The sequence below is a fragment of the Lolium rigidum genome, chromosome 5 (assembly GCF_022539505.1).
Source record: "Lolium rigidum isolate FL_2022 chromosome 5, APGP_CSIRO_Lrig_0.1, whole genome shotgun sequence".
In the NCBI taxonomy this organism is placed as follows: domain Eukaryota; kingdom Viridiplantae; phylum Streptophyta; class Magnoliopsida; order Poales; family Poaceae; genus Lolium; species Lolium rigidum.
This window is the reverse complement of record NC_061512.1, coordinates 133,931,281-133,944,710: the sequence shown is the minus strand read 5'-3', so window position 1 is coordinate 133,944,710 and position 13,430 is coordinate 133,931,281. Positions and strand designations below refer to the sequence as shown.

Below are 13,430 nucleotides of genomic sequence, written 5' to 3'. Positions count from 1 at the left end.
TCTCTTCTCTTTTGACCTCTTTTCTACATAACTTTAATTGCAGTGGGGAATTTCCCTCTCGTTTCGCCTCAAAACAACAAACTGTTTTACACTTACGAGGTATAGGTATGACGATCATCACCTTTCTCTTCTTATTTTACTTGAATGTTAAAAGCACCCAGCCAATTTCATAGTCTGAACATTTGTGGATGCCATGTATGACAGAACAAGTGATGTCAACAGCTAAATACAAAGCAACGTAAAAACAACCATCATTCCTTAGATACCACAAGGCTCCAGGAGTCCAGGCCAGCTTATATCGAGAACCACAAGCCCAAGAGTCAGAAGACAGCAAGTTGCTGCGGTTACATATAATTTCACAAGTGAATTAAGCATCGCTATTTCGAGAAGTCTAGCCGTTCCGACACAACAGAGACAAACCTCGGCTCAATGTTCATCATCATCGCAGCAGCTAAGCTGTTGCATCCTAAGTACCAAATGAAGTCTACAAGCTAACAGAGACAAGCTAAAACAGGTACTCAAGCACACGCATCATGTGAAATGCTACATAACTAGATACGGTATCATAGGCTGGGTGTGCGCTGCTTCCCTAACTTGCAGAGCCTTATTGCTCCATAAATATGATCACCAATTCCATAAGGCCCAAGAGGATTGCCAATTTCTGCATAAATAAGATTATTTTGCATAATATGTTAGTTGGGGTTTTCAGAAGCTTTAATTGCCTTCACTAGCCATGTGTTCCCAAACAAGAGAATCCACCAAGCGATCAGTTGTGTTTGGCTATCAAAGCAGACACTTCTACAGTGGTGTTGCCATCATGCAGCTAATTAAGTGTTTTATTTGGAAATATTTGACATAGTCGTTTCCATAAATTTTGGACATCCAGTTAACTCTTCCAGGTTAAACCTATCACAATCTAGCAATATCGAAAGGTAACCAACTGGAACACCAATTCCTGTATATCAATAGTTCTGACAGCAGAAAATGCCACTAGTGAAGAAAATCCTTTTAGAGAAAAGAATTACCAGCAAATTTCTTCGTGCAAGGAGTATGCCTCCCATAAATAATCTTTCCGCTACCGCAACGAAGCAAGCAATGACCTTGGCGAACAATGTTTCCCACTGAAGTTCAGTATTTGGTTAGTGCAGGTAAAGAATTTGCATACCGAAAGCATACAACATGATTAACAGAAATAAAAAGGACATAATAGATCTGCTTGTACTGATAACAGCTTGGAAAGAACACTGCCTTCTAAAAAGGTATATTCCTCCTATTTACGGCTAAACCAGTTCGAAGGTAAACAGATCATATTTGTTTCTTTCCACAGTTTGTTGTGTACTTGTACAATCATATTGATGTAGACTCATGTTGTCTATATTTTACATGGTTGAGGGAGAGCTATTACACCTACCTGTTTTCATAATCTAACTATATGCCATGCAAATTACACTGGCTCTCCAAATAACTTGTAACATTGGAACCTTTAGTTATAAAAGACATATTCCAACTTCTAGTAGGTCACTTATACTCTTAGAGATTCAGTTGCACTTGCATATCCCGTAATCTTTAATTAGGTTGACATTTCTTTCCATCGATGCTGTAACCCAGAGCCGAAGTATGTACTGTAACTCGTAAGAGTTTCAGATTTGTAGGTCACCTTTCAAAGATGATGATTCATCTCCTGTTTGTTCTTTTCTTTCCCTCGAAGACCATTACAGTTAGAATTCACAAATAAAACCAATGGGCGTGTGGCCTAGCGACGGAAATGAGGATGCTCGTCCAACTGACTCGGGTTTGATTTAAGGGATGGATGGTGTGCTGTATTCAAAGTACACGCAGGCATGCACACTCAGTGGTAAAGTGTGTGATGCTATGTGAAGGCTCTCATGCTTTCATAATATATCCTAGCATGTGTAGTGGATGTGTACTCGTGTGGTCGTGTGGTGGCATGAGTGGGAGCGAGCGCATAGTACTCTTAAGTAAAAATTAGGAAGTAACACCACATGGTGCCATAACAAACTACGATGAAAATAGACCTCAATGGTGCCGTGTCTTTCATTGCGCTCGTCTCTTCTCCAGTGCCACGGCTTCTCGGGGTTCCTTGACGCCCAAAGCCCTTTGCGTGCAGCTCTTGCCTTTCTCTCCCACTGCACAATGAGAGTGCAAGTAAAAACTTTCAGCCAGCATAAACAAATAAGGAGGGACACCATATATTGATATGCACCTGGGAGTTAGGATGGTATGATGTAGCATTGGTCAAAGGATCGTATGCAAACACCAAACATATCAATCAGGAAGCCTTCATCGTGCACACAAGAAAGCAACACATACGCAAGGAACCCACGGGATTGTCCCTTTTTCTGAGGCCACACAAGTCGTGTCCTCTTTTTCTTGTACACGTGATACTCAAAAGTCGAAACTATAAGGCCCAACGGCAACCTTGACATGACAGGCTGTTCGAATCAGACTCAAATACAGCTTTGTGCCTTTCCATGTACGGAAAAATTCCTAAGGATGAAAATCCTACAAAATTCCTATGGCATTCCTTTGAATGAAACGAACCCTAAGACTAATTTCCAACAATAACGCATCCATTTTCAAGCTACAATTAAACTTATACATCGGATGTTAGGTGAGCATGACTCACGGAAGTTTGTTAGAGAATAGTATTTAAGGTTTATCGAAGAGTATTTCTTCCGCATATTGTACAAGTGCATTTATGTATAGTATATTGCTTACTGCAGAAAACTCTGGGCGTCTGTCATAATTCTTGAAATGCCAAGCGTGACCATTCCTCAGCATCTCCTCCTGACGGAGTCAGACATACAAAATTACTCTCATCAGGGCAGAAGCAATCAAATTAAACCCTAAAAAACATGTTTTCTATTGAATAACTACTCTCTCTTTTTACAAGAAACTTTATCTTTCACCTGGATGAACAAAGTGTCGCAATAGATGTCGCCAACATAGCGCTCAAATTGGTCCTGCCCATACACATAAATCTTGGTGCTTTTCCCACCAATGAGCTTCACCAAAGCATTCTTTGACTCCTTCCCATACGGCATCTTAAGCTCCGGAGCATCTACCCCCCCTTTAACTCATGAAAGATCGTGTAGTTAACGACATTACTCTAGTTATTTTTTTAATCTCAAGGTGCGGACTACATCAACAATATACCTCAATCTGATTCGATATTTCCTTGCAAGGATCTCATTGCCTGAACAGATTATTATCCTGCTCACGACAATTATTAGTAAAGCATCCTCATTTTATTACAAATAATATATGATAAGATCAAATCAAGAACCTAATTAAATGTGATAATATCCCTACCCCACATTTAGTCACATTATAGCTGCTTCATATCGTTCTTATGTTGTTTGGAAGAGCACGCTGAGAGGTTTTCTACATATTGCACCATTCCTTTTTTTTTCATCTTTTCAACTGGAACATGCTAAGCTAAAATATCGAACTTTTGACACTCCCTGTTGCATTTATCTGTGAACTTTGGTATTAAGGACTGTGAATATAGAAAGGTCTAGTTTTAATACTTGTATCCAGATTTTTCGAGTGTACTTCGAAGGGTATCAGCACTCCAGTAATCCCTACGGATGCGTGCTTTAGTCCTTGCAGTCAACATCTCATACACTTCTTGCGGCACATTCGCCAACTCCCTGGGATCATCCCTTATGGCAATATAAGCAGTAAAGCCATCACCATCTCCAATGCAGTTCACATTAACCTGAAAACCATAGTGATTGTGAGAATCAGCATTTATCCATGCTAGTAGCCTAGTATAAAGCACTGTTCCTATTTTGATGTCAGCGTAAGCATATTTCTTCGGAATAGTTTATCACATCTAACCGGCAAAGTGTTCAGCACAAACTGTACGCCCGCTGGTAGTGATGTCAAGAGGTGGTTTGAGGATGCTGCAGGGAGTGATGAGGTCGGGAAGTTGTAGAACTCAAAAATACCCTGAGGAAATAACATTGTTTATGGATGAAGTGAGTTGGGCATATATAGTCACTTTGGAACAGCAACAGTATGATGAAACTGCAGTGAATTTCTTGGTTTTATCATATTGGACTATACAAAACTGATAGTAGTGTGAAAATTTATTTCTTTTAACAAAGTTTGCAAGCTTGTAGTTGCATCTGCCACACTTCAAACATAAAAATATAACAATTGATGCTTGTATTATTCCTTTAGCCTTAAACACTCCCACTAAACTATTTTAAAAAAATCAAAGAGAATCAATTTACCTCCAAATCAACTCTTGGGATCCAGTTTAGAGCTGTTGCAACTAGCTGGGCAGCCTCTGCAGCTGTTCTTGGTGAGGGTGCCGTAGTCCTATATGCCTCTGACATATACTTGTACCTGCTCTCGTGCGAATTAAAAGACCAAAGCATTATATCCAAAAAAAAAAATCAGTCGAAATTCATGTCTTAATAGTATCATATAGCAATTGTAGGTCAGTAGGATCAGCCAATTACTATCTCTCTTGCTTATTCCCACTTGTTCCACCTTCCACATACATTTGCTTGTGGTTAACTGGAAATTTCTAACAGTGTTTTCAGTACCAGGTGTAAAAGTTAAACATACTAAAATCTTGGAAAGGCAAGAGATTTGTATTTATGTGCTTTTTAAAATCCTCCTAGAATAATCCTCACAAAATAAATCCTCCTAAATAATTAACAATAAGATAACACATGCAAATTCTGTGCGCGTCCTCCACTGATTTAATCATGGTTGATTTGGAATTCAGCCTCAATCTTCTTAACAATGCCACATCGGTACACCGAAAGAAGATAATCAAACCATTAACAATCACTGCAAATCGCCAAGTAATCCTACATCTTTTTGCCTATACTGCTCCCCATCATTGTTTCTCGTTCCTTTTATCTCTATCAAGAAAGTTTGTAATTTTCAGTTTCTTGATACCAAAGAGTCTTGACAAATAGACCTTACTACGACATCAATTCACTTGCAAAATTGTTCTGCTCTTGTTTTACCATTTAAATGCACGGCTTGTTCTATGTTTTGGCAAGTATTGAATACCTTATCGTATGAAGAGTAAGAAAAAAAAATTGGATGAGGGTGTCCTACAAAGAAATTTAGTCATCCAGCAATCGTCCAACTTATTAATCTAAGTCAGTGCTGGAATTTATTGTTTTGTAGTAGTAATTATATGCCTTAATTCTACTCAACTTAGAGGAATCAAACAAACATTGATGTCAACAGTTACACAACATTTACTAATTTTTATTTATTTTCAAAAAAAAAAACTGTAAAAGCCTTTTGGGGAAACTCCCTACCATGTAATCTGTTCTTGCTTGGACGATGTAACGTGCTGTCCGAGCCCTTCAGGGACCTGATTGTATGAAGAATAAATTTCCGTTGATTTCTTTCAGATAATAGATACGGAGTAGAAGAGAATACTCCCCCAGCCTCAAAAAGATCAAAGAACAGAAAAATGAAAGCATTATCAAAATAGGTCATAGGTTTGAAACTTGTACAATGCCAAAAGGACGAAATCAGGCACATGTATCGGGCACAAAATTAAACTGAAAACATATATAATTTCTCACCCCCCAAATTTGTAACACACATATTGCACACCAGACGAAGTTTCTCTTACGCAGTGAATAATCTTATAACCTAGATGATTTGGGATACGGTGGAAAATTTTACCACGGATGAGGATTCAAAGCTGCGGAGGTCGCGCGTCAGGGCGGCAATGGCGGGTGTGGCCGGCTTGAGACCATGGGGATCTACATGTTCTTGCGGCTTCTGCTGCTGCTGCTGCTGCTGCTTCTGGGACCTCAGGATATTCCCCATCCCGCCTCCTCTTCCTCCTCCTCCTCTCCTCCTTCTGCTGCTATGTGCTGCTTCTCTTTGCTCCGCTAGACTAGACAGCTGAAGTGGAGTGATGGGCTCACTGCTCACGGCAGTAAAGTGAGTGGTAGGGGCCACGTTGTAGACTCGAGTCCTTGGATGCTTGTAGCTAGACAACGCTGCTGCGCTAATAATGGTTTTATTTTATTTTTGGAGATTGCCAGTACAAGGAATTGATCGATGCCGAGCAAAATCAATTAAACTCACTAAATCAAACTTTAAAAATTCGATATTGTGTAAGTGTGTGAACCATGATTTGAATCATGTTGTGTGAACTCATATTACTCTTATCACATTTTAGTTTTTGTTATTATGTCTTCTATACTTTCTTTTTGTTTGTCGCAGTAATTTTTTTTTTTTTTGCAAATCTTGCGCCATTCTTGAGGTTCCAGAGAAAAATGGAATTGATGTGGTGAACTTGACGTTCATAAAATATTTCTTTGTAAATTTAGAATTGCAAACCAGTACGGATTTTGTCTCAATTTTGTTGCTGTTTCTATATGGTATGAGTTATGAGTTATGAATCAGCAAGAGCTACAGTCGCTGTGGCTGGAAGCATGGCCAGTATGTCTACTGTGCAGTTAATTAAGTGAATTGAGTTTTCCAAGTCAAAAATAATAATATGCATTTGTTGCTAGCCACAGTTATTGTTTAATCATCTGAATAGAACTCTGTGTCAAGGATATTTTTTGACAATATGAATGGCAAACAAAATGTTTAAGCCATGGGGAACTAGCTGAGCACATTTCGAGACCGGAAAACCCTTTTCTTGTCAATGAAAATGTACGCGTAATGAAATTGTCAAAAATGGAATGAGAAAAGGTTCACACCTTACTGCTTTTCACTACATATCATCCAAAATTTAAATGATGAATACCATTCTTTGATTCATTCCAGTAATTTCTACTTCAAAACTGGAAACATGAACCCTTTTTACAATAAGCAAAAAACCTCACCCCACCCCCCACAATCTAGTACGAGTAATAGATAAAGTTTAACCTCCCCCTCGGATTGTCAAATTGACATCGGAGATTTCTGCATGTAGAACCTTGGGATCCTTCAGAGGAATTGCCTGACACAAGCTGCTATCCTTCTGGAGCTCTGCACTCAGTACGCGCAATGCGGTTCTTTGATGCCCCAGTGAAGCAAGCTGGCCTTCCCAGAAGAAGATGGAGTACCATATCCACTTATCAGTGATAGCCAAAAGTTCCAGAAAAAAAAGGCTAACAGGGGAGGAGCCTCGTGGCATTTCATTAAGAAGAATGGTCCACAACACCACCGAAATTGCCAGCAAGGGACTGAAACTCGGATGGGTGGGAAGGCAGCAGGCACTCCCAACCACTCGGTGTGAAGACATGTTACTCCTATATGATAAAATGATGACATGTTAGAGAACTGACTGCTTTTTTACACCAAAACTGACAGTAGTTCATCAGAGATGGAAGGTGTTGCCCAATAGCATTCCAGGACCAGTAAAGTCGATTGGATATAAAAGGTAATTCACAATCTAGTGATTCCAACCAGTGGCCAAGTGGAATGTCATCCAGCCTATCTATAGTACTGACAGCAGAAAAATGGCATTAATGAGGAAAAACGTTTAAAAAGAATTACCTGTAAATTTCTTACTGCTAGGAGTACCAAAACCTGGTATCTCCAAATCTTTCTGTTCCAAATGGTGAAAAAAGCAAAATCGGCGCAGTATCTTCCCCACCGGAGTTTATTCATGGTCAGTAAAAAGGTAATTTGATAGAGAAAGCCAACATTGCCCTGTGTGCCTTCTTTATATTTTCCCAGCGGCAATTTCTTTCCTCATCTGTTTACATGGATGTTTTGCGGTCGAAAAGCAACTTCTCCCAGACAAATGCGAAAATAATATGCTCCTATAATTTTTCAACACAGCAGCTGATAGTAATGTAATTCCTAACTGTCAATCCAACTGTAACCAGGTTTCTTCGCGATTCTTCTCTCACGCATCAAACCCCTCATTTCTTCTGATTTGACCCAATCCCCCTGAGCAGCAAGCACACTGGACAGCTGCACATACAGACTGGAATGTGGTGACTCTGATTTCCCCATCTCCGTCAGCCTCTTTGCCATCTTATGAGTTAGAGCCTCATTGCCCTGAGCTTTGCATCCACTAACAATAGTAGTCCAACTTATTGGATCAGCTTTAAAGGGCATATTCTCTATGAACTCAACTGCTTCATCTAACCGACCTGCACGGACTAACAGGTCAGTCACACATGCATAATGCTCAGCTGATGGAGACACGCAGAAATCTTCCTGCATTTGCTTAAACCATGTCAGTCCTTCTTCCACAAGTCCAGAATGGCAGCACGCAGAAAGGACACCAACAAATGTCCGTTCGGTTGGTCTTATACCCCTAACTTTCATCAACTCCAAGAGTTCCAGTGCCTTATGTCCATGCCCATTGGAAGCATAACCAATTAGCATTGAGTTCCAGAGGACTTCATCAGACTTGTCTATTCCATCGAAAACCTTGCACCCACTGGCCAAGTTGCCACATTTGCAGTACAGATCAATGAGTGAAGCGGCTACAACATTGTCACACTGCAAGCCACGAACGGTGGCAAGAGAAAAGATCTGCTCCCCAAAACTTATGGAGCAAATGTTACTTGATGCACTCAGAGCACTTGCTATAGCAACCTTGTCAAGTCTCACACCAAGGCGATGCATCTCACAAAACAGCTCCATGGCATCGATTGCATGCCCATTCTGGCTCAACCCGACAACCATAGAATTCCATGATATGACACTCTTGCTAGTAATCCTGTAAAAAACTCTTTTCGCCTCTTCTATCCGCCCGCAGTTTGAGTATACGGTGATCATTGAATTGAGCACAACGGTGTCATAAAACCTAAGCTCACTGAAAGCTCGGCAGGCATCCTCCCAGAGGCTGCATTTTGAGTAGAAGTCAATGAGAGCGCTTGCTGCTATCATGTCATTGACAGTCCCACTCTTGAGACCACACCCATGTATCTGAATCCCAGGCTTGAGCATGACCGAAAAAGCACAGACATTCAGAACGCTGGCAAAAGTTGAAGAATCGGGCAACACATCTGACAGCATCATCCTTACAAAAAGAGCAAAAGCATCATCTCCAAGGCAGGCAAATGCGCACCCACTGATGACAGAATTCCACAACAGAATGTTAAGGTTCTCCACCCTGTAAAAAATACGTAACGCCTCATCTAACTGTCCACGTGAAGCATAGCCATAGACCAGGGCAGAAACTGAGAACTCGTCAATCTGTGCCAAACCATCAAATACACGGCGAGCAGAATCCAGATCGCCACACTTGCAGTACATGTCAACCAATGTGCAAGTCAGCACTGAATCCAGTTCGACCTTGGCAACCACCATCCGACCATGTGCTTGTCTCCCAAAATCATACTTCATCCGGTCAGCGCAAGCACCGATAACAGTGGCAAGCACAAATGGATCATTGCACGGCGAGGCTGCCGCGGTGCCGCATTCCAAACCAATCGCTCTGACCAGAGCAAACGCCTCGTCCATGCGCCCGCTCCGGACATACCTATGCAACACGGCATTGCAAGCCACGGCGTCCTTGACGGGCATCTCTTCCAGCAGGGCACGGGCCGTGTCGAGGTCGCCGGCGGAGACCATGCCGGTGATCACGGTGTTCCATGAGAAGTTGTTCCTTTCGGGCATGGAGCGAAAGAGCGTGAGCGCCGCATGGTGGTCCCGGGAGTTGAGGTGGGCGGTGACGAGGGAGTTGTAGGAGAAGCAGTTCCTGCCTGGCATTTCGTCGAATAGGCGCCGTGCGTCGCGGCGGTGGGCAGGGGAGCAGCGCGCGTACATGAGGAGGACCGAGTTGGATGGCGGGAGGGAGGACGGGACGTGGCCCGACTTGAGGAGGGCCTGGTGCAGCTGCTGGCCGGCCACGGCGCTGCAGGAGCGGAGGAGCTGGATGTAGCCGCGGACGTCGACGGCGACGGCCATGAGGCTCTGTCGTGGGGCATGGAGGTTCAGCTAAACCCCAAAAAAAAGTTGAACTTTGGACTGCCGAGTGGCGGGCCTAAAGTTGGGTCATGGTCCCGTGGACTCATCTACTGATGCCCCACCAGCTCAGTTTTGGCTTGGCCCGCCTTGCCAAGTTGCCATGGTCCAGTGGTGATCACCGTTTTCCCTTTTTGGGCAAGTGCATGTTGCCAAGGTTTGCTATGCTCTGTATTAGTTAGCTCTTTTTTTTACGAAAATAGCAATCTATTAATAATTATTAACAGTAGTATAAGTAACTTAAAATAAAATAAAAATATTACAAATTGTTGCTAAGCACATCTTCCATGCAACATAAATTCAAATCGGTTTCCCTAGTTCTCGTCGAATCATATACCATCACATTTGTATCGTGATTCATATATTTGAGTTATAAATTAGGTTGCAAATAAGATTTTTCCGGTCGCAAGTGAGGTTGCAACTAGAAAAAATTATCTTCAAACCGTTAAATGTGTTTTGTAATTCGTGCTAATAGTGAGTTTTGATGATGTCATGTGACTAAGAACGAAGTTAGTTCACGGTAGAATCAGCCACACCCAATTCAAGTATCATCATGATAAACTTTTCTCATATATTTTTTCATGTTCATTTTATTTTTTTCTTCTCGATGTAATGTTGTGTTTTCTTCCCTCATCTCAATATATGTTTGTTCGGACTTCAGAGAGGAGAGGCAAATTTCATACTCCCTTCGTCCACAAATAAATGTACGTTTAGACATGTACTCCCTCCGTTCCAAAAAATAGTTGCTCAAATTTTTCTAGATTCGGATGTATCTATACTTAAACTGTGTCTATATACATCTATATCGAGACAAAGTAAGCCTCTTTTTTAGAAACAGAGGGGGTATGAAGTTAAACTTTATTAACTTTGGACAACTTTCTAGAAAAAAGTATTGTCATTTATGACACTAAATTGATATTCCTAGATTTATCTTTACATGTAATTCAATAATATAATAATTTAATGTCATTATATTGATATTTTGTATAAAAAACGGTTGAATTTAATAATGATTGACTTCCAAAAAAGAAAACGTACACTTATTCGGGGAGTATATGGCAAGTTGTATAACTCTCTTAAGGCTAGTCATAGTGAAGAATAACATAAAGTACTAACATACGGGATATTCACTTTGGCTCATAGGAGCATTTGCTCCCACTATGTGAATCTACATTTTGAAGTGTCAAAAAATTTTAAAGTAAAATTTTTCATGTACATCTACACATTTTATGTTCATGCACAAGTTTTCAAAAGAAACTAAAAAAAATTGTGGCTGCTGTAAAAAAGACAAATTTTGATGCTATAACACGACTACGTACAAGACATTTTTTTGTCTTTTTTGTACACGCCACATAAAATGTTGTTTCTCCATGAAAACTTGTGCACTAACAAAGAATATCACGATGTATACCAAAAAATTTATGTCAGAATTTTTTGATATTTTTAAAATTATTTTAATTATTTTGTATAATGGGAGCATTTGCTCCTATGAGCCAAAAAGCCACCTCCACTAACATACATATGTTACTAATCTATGTTACAACCTCCATATTTAATAATATCATAGTTGTAATAACATAGAAGGCTGCATTTATTATTTTGTATAGTCATTTTTGCTTGAGACATGTGATGTGATTGCAACATATTTCATTACCACAATCTTCTCTTTTTCTCAAGTAATGACATGTCATGTCATCAAAAAAATTAGTTGGTATTGCGTGTAGTTCTATGTTACTACATACTTCGTCCATAATGAGTAAGGCATTCTCGTTTGCTTTCTTTCTTTGATAAAAAACTAATAAAAATATATAAATATTATTGGTATAGAATTAGTATCATTAGGAAAAAAATTGATACAAATCCAACGATACTAATTACGTACAATATAATTAAAACTTTGTTGCTCAATTTTTTCGATCAAAGTTCGTCTTGAAATACGCTTGCGTCTTATTCATCAAAACGGAGGTAGTATGTTACTACCACTATGAGTAGTCTAAAACTCACGCATAAACCCTCGATGATTGTTTGGCAAGAGGAACTAATGGGAGGAAGAAAGGAACGCAACTGACCACACCTTATGAGATCATGAGGAACACAAGCGCCACTGACTCTCGAAGTTGTGATCAAGCTACGAGCCATGAAGCCCAGATTGGTTCAACACAAAACCACAAAAACTGACGATGCCTGAATCTAATTCCCGAAAGGCTTCAAACAACCCTCTGGAAGATGTGGACCCACTCTCATGAGCCCATAGGCCCCAAAAACCTATATCTAGTGTGTCATGTGAACGTAAAGCACAAGCACTCGTTGTGCTCAATACTCGGTACTGATGGAATCGACATATGAATAGCATAAATGCTCCAAACGGAAAAACACCCTCAAGAAGACGAGAGAAGGGAAAACCATCGAGGACATAAATTCGTGTGCCCAAATCTTTAGGTGTGCAAATGTCAATGGTCATTATGGATAAGCACAACGAAAAATAATCTTCCATATGATAAGAGGAAATTCCTTTCCATGGATTACCTAGCTACATTTGATATGTGAAGGAGGTAAGGGCAAAAATATAACTTGTCTACTGGCATGTCATGTAATTTGTCACGTCTTTTCCCTATAAATAGATCACCACTCTTCAAGAGGAGGCGAGGTGGCTTCACTCTACAACACACCCTTTAGCTTTTTCCTCAAAAGGAGGAGGAGAGAAGAGGATTACACATATTACCAAGTTATCCCTTTTATATGTGAAGAAAGTAAGGGCACAAATATAACTTGTCTTGTGTCATGGCACATAATTGTCACATCTTTCCCCCGTAAATAGAGCACCACTCTTGAAGAGGAGGCAAGGTGGATTCACTTGACAACACACACTTTAGCTTTTGCCTCAAAAGGAGGAGGAGAGAAGAGGAGGAGGCATTGACATAGAGAAATGGAGCGGAAGGGGAGGAGTAGTGTAGCAGCTGGAACAACTGAAAGTTCAGAGATGGTAAACCTAGAGGGGGGTGAATAGGTTTCTACAAATTTTAATTCTTTCTTTGCAATATTAGGCTTTGCGGAATATAACGGTGAGCCTAATGCAAACTAGGTGAGGCAACCTATATGTTGATACAAGTAACTCAAGCACGAAGGCTCTCACAGGCAGTTATATCACAAGTAAGGAGTTCGGTTAGAGATAACCGATATCACGCGGAGACGAGGGTTTGCTCCCGTGTTCCCTTCCATTGCAAGAAGGTACGTCACGTTTGGAGGGGTGGAGGTCCCACGAAGGATTCCCCAACGCCACGAAGGCTCACCCTATTCTTCGGAGCCTATCCCACGAAGGAATAGCTCACTCACTTGTGGTAGACTTTGAGGTAGCCTCCAAACCTTCACAATCTTGTCAGGAGCGAATCCACAGCCCGGATGCTTCCGGACCACTCTTGCTCACCTAGGGTTTGCAAGGAACCCTAGAGAGCAAGTATCTTGATGAATACAAGGGGGAACAAGATTTTGCTTGG

General features: G+C 40.7%; 2 protein-coding genes across 2 annotated transcripts; both read right to left on the bottom strand.

The window, feature by feature from the left end:
• Positions 1-320: 320 nt before the first annotated feature.
• LOC124657801 (probable staphylococcal-like nuclease CAN2) lies at positions 321-5,759 on the bottom strand. The gene is made up of 11 exons (XM_047196307.1): positions 5,692-5,759; positions 5,316-5,371; positions 4,263-4,377; positions 3,865-3,975; positions 3,552-3,742; positions 3,179-3,234; positions 2,931-3,091; positions 2,740-2,808; positions 2,037-2,147; positions 1,026-1,121; positions 321-661 (listed from the first exon to the last, which is right to left on the bottom strand). The coding sequence occupies exons 3-11, from the start codon at positions 4,365-4,367 to the stop codon at positions 605-607; spliced, it is 957 nt and encodes a 318-aa protein (XP_047052263.1). The 5' UTR covers positions 4,368-4,377; positions 5,316-5,371; positions 5,692-5,759; the 3' UTR covers positions 321-604.
• Positions 5,760-7,591: 1,832 nt separating this feature from the next.
• Positions 7,592-9,879, bottom strand: LOC124657937 (putative pentatricopeptide repeat-containing protein At1g77010, mitochondrial). Its single transcript, XM_047196405.1, has one exon. The coding sequence runs from the start codon at positions 9,877-9,879 to the stop codon at positions 7,816-7,818; it is 2,064 nt and encodes a 687-aa protein (XP_047052361.1). The 3' UTR covers positions 7,592-7,815.
• Positions 9,880-13,430: the final 3,551 nt, after the last annotated feature.